General features: G+C 37.5%; 1 protein-coding gene across 1 annotated transcript; it reads left to right on the top strand.

Moving 5' to 3' along the window:
• Positions 1–5,622: 5,622 nt before the first annotated feature.
• LOC134795061 (zinc finger BED domain-containing protein 4-like) lies at positions 5,623–7,685 on the top strand. The gene has a single exon (XM_063766898.1). It carries the CDS (start codon positions 5,720–5,722, stop codon positions 7,652–7,654), a length of 1,935 nt encoding a protein of 644 aa, XP_063622968.1. The 5' UTR covers positions 5,623–5,719; the 3' UTR covers positions 7,655–7,685.
• The last annotated feature ends 204 nt before the right edge of the window (positions 7,686–7,889 follow it).

The following is a 7,889-nucleotide window of genomic DNA, read 5'->3' as shown; positions in this document are numbered from 1 at the left end:
GAATATAAAAAGAAATCCAACGATAAATCTAGCGTTTGGTATTATTGTTTGAGATCATTGGACGGTCAGCAAGCCCAATGCAAACAATGCAAGAAAGTTTATAAAATCGCTGGTAGTACATCAACGTTACAAACTCATTTAAGAAATGCTCATTCAATATTGTTGAAACGATTAGAGTCGTCTGATAATACACAAACTGAGGCTATGGGGACATCAGTTGAGACTCTGCCAAAAAAAACAAAAAATGACCGATTTTTTTAAAAGCGATATCTCCTACGAAGTAACAATCTGCAGAATGATTACTTTAGATGGTGTGGCATTGTCATTATTTTGCACATCGCTAGACCTCAGAAGATTGTTCAAGCAAAGTTATGGCAAAGATTTACCCAAATCTCCTAATACGATAAGGAAAATCGTGTTTGATGAATTCAATGCTGTTAAAGCTGAACTACGTCAACAAATTCAGTTGTTGAAGAACTCAAACGAATGCAAATTGGCTCTCACCTTCGATGAGTGGACTTCAGGAAAAAACCGGCGTTATATAAACCTTAATGTCCATAGTCGATTATTTAGCGAAAAGTGCGAAAACAGTTTGGTAAAAAACCTGGGTCTAATCAGAATCGTGGGCTCTATGCCCGCAGAAACTTGCGTAGCTCTCATAAAGGCACGACTGGCAACTTTTGGTATATCTCTAGAAGAAGACATTGTAGGAATTACCACCGACGGGGCCAGCGTCATGATAAAAGTTGGACGCTTAACAATCACAAACCATCAACTTTGCTTAGCACATGGGCTCCAATTGGCTATTCATGATGTCGTTTATAAAAATAATGAGGAATCACACAATACAGACCAAGAAACTGACGGTACAATGGATTCAGACTCTGAAGATGAAAACGAGTATGATAGTGTTCATATTGAACGCTTAGGAACACCATGGAGTATACATTATGATTACAAAAACGTAATAAAGAAAGTAAGATCCGTCGTCAAAAAATTTCGAATTTCACCAACGAAAAACGATGACATTTTACAGAAACACGTAAAAGAAGATTTTGGGCAAGAACTTCAACTTCTTCTGGACTGTCGTACTCGTTGGAGTAGCTTGGAGACTATGTTAGGACGCTTTTTAAAGTTAAAAGAATGTGTCGAGAAAGCATTAATTGATCTTAAATCTCCAATTTACTTCAGCGACGAAGAAATAACAACGCTAAAGTGTATGCAAGCATCACTTGAAATCGTCAAAACGACAGTGGAAGTACTGTGCCGCAAAGACGCGACTTTATTGACGGCAGATGCTAGTTTAAAGCTAATGATAAACACTTTGGAAAGCTACGAGGATCCGTTTTCAAATAAACTAACGACAGCTTTAAAACGACGCATTTCGGAAAGGCGTCTAGAGAATGTGACTGGGACATTGCAGTACTTGCATAATTATCAACAGTTCATTTCACAGTCCAATGACGAACTATTTAAGATACCAACGTTCGGGCAAATCAAGGACATCATTTGCAACGTAGCTGCGACTGCCTCCTCGTTGACCTCACCATCCTCGAATCAAATCATCCCTATCCCTTCAACGAGTTCGATGACATCTGATGGAATTGGCGAACAAATAGAACACATGCCAGATGATGTTATGACATATAAAGAAAAGTTAAACAGGCAGCTGTCTCTGCTCACCCAAAGAGAAACCACAAGTACAGCAGAAGACACACCAGAAGCGCCTGATTCGGCAACTTTAGTGCATATAGAGATGGCTGTGTATGAAAATGGAGGAAAGATGGGTCCCATGCTATCATCAGTCTACAAAAACTTATTAGCTATCCCTCCAACAAGTGTAGAGCCAGAGAGGGCGTTTTCCGCAGCTGGAATGTTGTGTAACCGCTTAAGAACGCGCCTTAATGACTCTACACTTGACGCTCTAATGTTCTTAAGATTTCACTTTTTAGAGAAGCGTGAATAGCGTGATCCTGCTTCCTAGCTTCAGTACCTAACCTATCTGCTTGGGATTAGGATTATAAGACATCTCTACCACTGCCACTAAAATGACGCCGCATTACCGGTACCGCGTTAGCGCGTTACATGTTTCCCCGCGATACCTGGGCGGATCGAGAGTGAAACAATAGCTAATCCGTGAGGTGCGGTTCTGGTTGTCCTTTTTTCTTCTTGATTAGCTCTCGATGCTGTCATGTTTCGCGACGAAATATGTAACAGGGTACTGCGATATAGGCCTGCCTCAATAAATTGCTCTGAATGAAGTCTTAGCATATAAGATAATATTTGTAACTGACGATTCGAAAGTGCTTGTTGCTAAGCCTACTCAATAAAGAATATTTTGACTTTGACTTTGACTTAGGTTCCGCAACTTCCGCAGTGGAGATGTGCTAAAACCCCCAAGAAATTTTGATCTCAGTGTTGTGACTGTAGGATTCTTAATTAAAATTATTAAAGAAGATATTTTTTTGTTTCCAAGTTGCTTTTGTTATTGATATAATATAACTGTGTAATTAATATAACTTGTTATTTGATCATAAGACTATTACAGTAAATAAAAAGACTAATTTCTTATTAGAAATTCGTTTTTTTTTTAATTTATTTCTGGTACCAAGAAAACATTCCCTAAATCCGGATTTTATCCGAAGTTCGGATTTCGGCGTCAAAATTATCCGAAAATCCGGATTTTGTAAAATAGATTCGGATTTGCAATCCCTATTACAAACATACAGAAAACCCATACAACTGAAATGAAAAACCTCACCGAACGATGTCTCGCTTTGGAATAAACCTTGAAACAGTAGTGGAGCATGACCAAGGCCTATTGACTTCCTTGAAACGATGTGACCCTTCAAAATTGTACATGACTGTGTTGTCCGTTCCCAGACGAGATTGCCAGTAATTAACATCAAAATATTTTACTACAGCAACATTGCTACAACTGGCTTTGTCTATAGATACGATTTCTAGGAACCATTGATATAGAATAAGAACTGGATACCCAATCAGCCGCAAAAAATGGCCCCGCAAAAGTAACGTTAAAACAGATCACGCGTTACTTTTTCGTTTAGTCTTGTATGGACCGCTCAAATGTGAAGTTGTCAACAATGTCGTTAAAATATGCAAAAATAACAATGATAAAACAAGGAAAAAGCATGGAATGTATTTCTTTCGGTTAGTGCTTTGGATAGCATTACATAATTTATGTAATCTGGTGGTAATTTCATGGTTTTGAATAAATTATTTTGTTAGTACCAAAGAAGGGATGTGAAGGAACAAAAATCTAATGAGTCGATGTGAGGTTAATACTTTTTTTTTTATATGGAATTCGTAACATATAATATTATGTTTAAATTCAAGATTTCCAAGAAAACCTATGCGACGTGCAGAGTGGACTGCTATTATAGCAAGAGATAGGGGTGATGCAGTTTTAAACAAAGGCAAAACGGCACTTGTGTGTTCAGCCCATTTCCTTGTTTCCGACATATACACGACCAATAAGGTCATCGACTAACTGTAAATGCTAAACCTGTCTGAACACAGTGACAACCACAGGATTTTTTGATAAAGACCATAACCAATCAGTACCAGTAGCGACCTAAATGTCCCCGTGCACTATATTGCAAAGAACTAAAGCGCGAAGAGTATTATGTAGATCTAAAATACACAGTTATTTAATAAGTTGAATTTATTTCAAGGAAAATAGTATTTAAAGACGAATGCTTACTTATTAAAAATAAAATTGTTTTATGATAACTTACAAGGGTTGTTACCATGAATTAATTTTATTTGAACTCCCGATCAAATTAAATTTGTTTCATTTATTACTTTGATTTTTCTGTACAGTAATACCTATTAAAATGTACCAAAGGGACTCTATTCGTTCATTATTCTCGTTTGACGTTGTTTGACGTAAATACAATCCCATCAAAAACATAAATGTAAAAAAGGAGAGCCAAGTTCAATACAAAAATTATGCTTGGCTGTGGGGTTCGCCGCAAAAAGAATGGAGATCTAAATGAGTGCCAAGTTCTATGCAAAATCCAAATATGTATTTATAAGAACAAAATAACATTATAAACAAGTATTAAACTCTATTTCTTTGCTTTATTGGATACCTATAACAATTTCTGTTATTTAAAAAAAATGTGAGATCTTAAAGTAGGTTAGATTGGACTTGGCCAGTTTTCATTACATCAGTAATTTTATAAAATTATTCAACATATATATATATATATATATATATATTGTAATTCTGATAAAAACTAGCCAAGCCAAATCTAACCTACTTTAAGATCTCACATTTTTTTTAAATAACAGCAATTGTTATAGGTATCCAATAAAGCAAAGAAATAGAGTTTAATACTTGTTTATAATGTTATTTTGTTCTTATAAATACATATTTGGATTTTGCATAGAACTTGGCACTCATTTAGATCTCCATTCTTTTTGCGGCGAACCCCACAGCCAAGCATAATTTTTGTATTGAACTTGGCTCTCCTTTTTTACATTTATGTTTTTGATGGGATATCAATACTTTTTGTAAAGAAAACAAGGCAGGTATTGAGATTTAATGTTTTTTCTAAGGTCCGACCGAGATCTCGGTCTCGGTCTCGGTCTCGGCAGTCTCGGCCGAAATTCGGGCCGAGATCTCGGTCTCGGTTCTCGGCCAAATAAGGCCGAGATTCTCGGCCACGGCCGAGACTGTGAAACCGTTCCGATTTGCGAATTTAAACTTTCGCGCGCGGGTGGCGAGCTTGTCGTACGATCTCATTGGCTGCCTGGTGGGTTTCTGCGACACTTCGTGTCAGTTCACTTGATTTCTATTGGTGTTTAATTTAACATCTAAACCAATTAAGTAGGTGAATTGGCGCCATTGTCGGTATTGCAGGATTATCAAGTAACCACTGTTGTGTTTGTTTATGTTTTGGTGTACTACTAAAAGAATAACATTAAATGAGATACATAAAGGCACATTAGGCACAGTGCTTAAAAAATTAAGAGTTATTTGCTAACATTGTTGTGTGTTGTGTTGTGTACGAGTGAACTTTAAACCGTAGGTAAGTACGTAAACTAAACATTATTTTGTGTTTTAGGTTATTACGATAGATTTTGCGACGACTTTTAAAGCTTTTTATTTAACGATAGGTGGGTTGGGTACTCAGGGGCGTATTTACCCTAGGGCCATCCGGGCCATGGCCCGGGGCGCCAACCCCCAGGGGCGGCATATAGGGGCGGCATCGGATCGCATTTTGCTTTTCTTCCTTGACTTCTGGGGCGGCGAAACGTATTGGCCCGGGGCGCCAAATTTCAAAATACGCCCCTGTGGGTACTAATATTAAATGAATGAAAGTAAATGACTTATTTGAACTTTATGCCTACTAGTTAAAAATCATATTCAAATGGCAGTAGCGATATTAGTAATAGTAGTAATGGTGGAGACTATTTGGAAATTAATTTAAATATGAAAACTAAATACTGTTTTCGTGGGTTCGTGTTCGTTCAACAAAGTTCGTGTTGCTTTGGATCTAGAAATTGTTGTTATTTTATTTGATATGAATTGTTAAAAAGGCAAGAACATCAGAAAATTACTTAGTTGACTTACTTTTTACTTCGTTGATTTGATTTGATTTCCTTTTGTTTAATGTTTGATATTTAAAATGAAAATTTTATTTTTCAAAAGATACCTACTACCTTGTTACAGGTACATTTTGCATTTGCAATGCCTAAAGTAATAAACCCTATTTGGGAGTATTTTGAAAAAAAAAATTCACAACCATCTAAGGCAGAATGCAAGCTCTGCAGGAAAACAGTGTCTCTGGGAAGTTTGCAACCTAAGCTTCAAACTATTAAAGGGTTAAAACTACATTTATCGAAATATCATTTGACAGAAAACGAACATTTTTTAATACAAATAGATGACCTGAAAAACCAAGCAGCTGAAAAGCAAAATAATTTAAAATCAGCGGGCCCTGTACTTCTTGAAACAGACAAGAAGACTCAACCTACGATGCAGCAATTGCTGGCGAATCCGCCAAAAGCCCAATGGCCCCATGACCATGACATAACAAAACGCATAGATAAGGCTATCATGGATTATATATTAGTTGACATGCAGCCTTATAACACTGTGTCAGGAAAAGGATTTAAGCGCTTAAATTTTGCGGACCCTGCAGGACCAAAAAAATATAAATTGAAATCTGAAAAATTTTTTCGCACCCAACTAATGCCGGAAACTTTTGAAAAAGTTAAAACTAAAGTAGTCAATTTGCTATGTGAGGCCGAGTGGATAAGTTTTACTACAGACATTTGGTCAAATCCTACTAAAACTTGTTCACTTCTGAGTTTTACGGCCCATTTTGTGCACAATGAACAACGACCAAAAGTAATCTTGGGTGCATCAGTTTTAGAAAATGACCACACGGGCGACTATATCTCCGAGAAACTGAAAGAAGTAGTCGAAGATTATAATATAGGCTCTAAAATCCACCTTGCTCTTCGCGATAATGCTGGGAACATGGCCCGTGCTACAAGGGTTGCGGAGTACGATTCGTTGGGCTGTGTGTCTCATACACTACAACTGGTGATTCATGACGCAATTTTATCGGTGCCAAACATAATAACAATACTAAAAAAGTGTCGTAAAGTAGTCGGACACTTTCATAGAAGTGAGCAGGCACGGAGGTATTTAAATACTTTCCAAAAAACTTTAAATTTACCAGAACACACCCTATTCCAAGACGTGGAAACACGTTGGAACAGCACGTACTTAATGTTGTCACGGTTGATTGAGCAAAAAAATGCGATTAATCTATACCGTGTCGAAAGGGGCTCAATCAATGAAATTAATAACGAAGAATGGACGACGATGCAAGATGCTGTCAGTGTATTGGAATGTTTTTATGAGGCCACATTAGACATGTCGTCAGATGCATCATGTGTCTCCTTGGTGATACCTTTAGTAGCCATGTTAAGTGGAAAACTTGCGTCAACTAGCGGGCAAAGTCAGTTTGTAGCGTCGGCAGATACTGCAATGTCAGCAGATATAGAAAACAATGAAAGTGATGCTCTTCAAAATTGTGCTGCTGCTGAGATGAAAAGCAAGTTGTTGTGCTCACTCAATCATCGCTTTTCATTCATACGAACATCGAGCCCCTTAATTTGTGCAACATTGTTGGATCCCCGATTCAAAACAAAATATTTGACCGAAAACGAGGTAAACGGAGCCAAGACTAAAATTTTTGAAGTTTTACAATTAGGTACACCGGCAGGACTTGGAGAGCGTCAGGGTGGAGCGTCAACTTCAGTTAGATCCGTCAATGAGACAAGTTTGTGGGCAGCTCACGACTCCATCGAGTCTGATGACGACCCAATGACGGACAACTCACTTGAATCGTCACTTGACAATTATCTGAGAGAGCCAAGGCTGCATAGGAATGCAAATATCTACGAATACTGGCATTCATCGCCTTACCAACTCCTGCGCCCTGCAGCAAAAAAATTTTTGTCGGCTCCACCAACAAGTGTGGCTAGCGAACAGCTTTTTAGCAGGGCTGGTCAATTGTACGACGAGCGGCGTCACAATTTAACTGGCCACAACGCTGAAAAGTTATTGTTTTTGTGCTATAATATAGAACTATTTAATTTTGATTATTAATGTCTTTTCGTCGTCTTTTATCAGACCCACTTGCACCAACCAGAGTTAAAAAAATAAATGGTAAACCTCGCATTTACTTTTCAGTTTCGTACATGGCGTGATGAATCCTAAGTTAGCTGTTTAATTTTTTAACCCTGGTTAGCGCAAGTGGGCCCGAGAAGAGTTTTGTATGTTTTTAGTCAGTATTTATGAAAATACAGTTTTTTTTTGCAAAATACGTATTTTTTCTTTCTTT

The sequence above is a fragment of the Cydia splendana genome, chromosome 11 (assembly GCF_910591565.1).
Source record: "Cydia splendana chromosome 11, ilCydSple1.2, whole genome shotgun sequence".
NCBI classification, from domain to species: domain Eukaryota; kingdom Metazoa; phylum Arthropoda; class Insecta; order Lepidoptera; family Tortricidae; genus Cydia; species Cydia splendana.
This window is presented reverse-complemented; position numbering and strand designations above follow the sequence as displayed.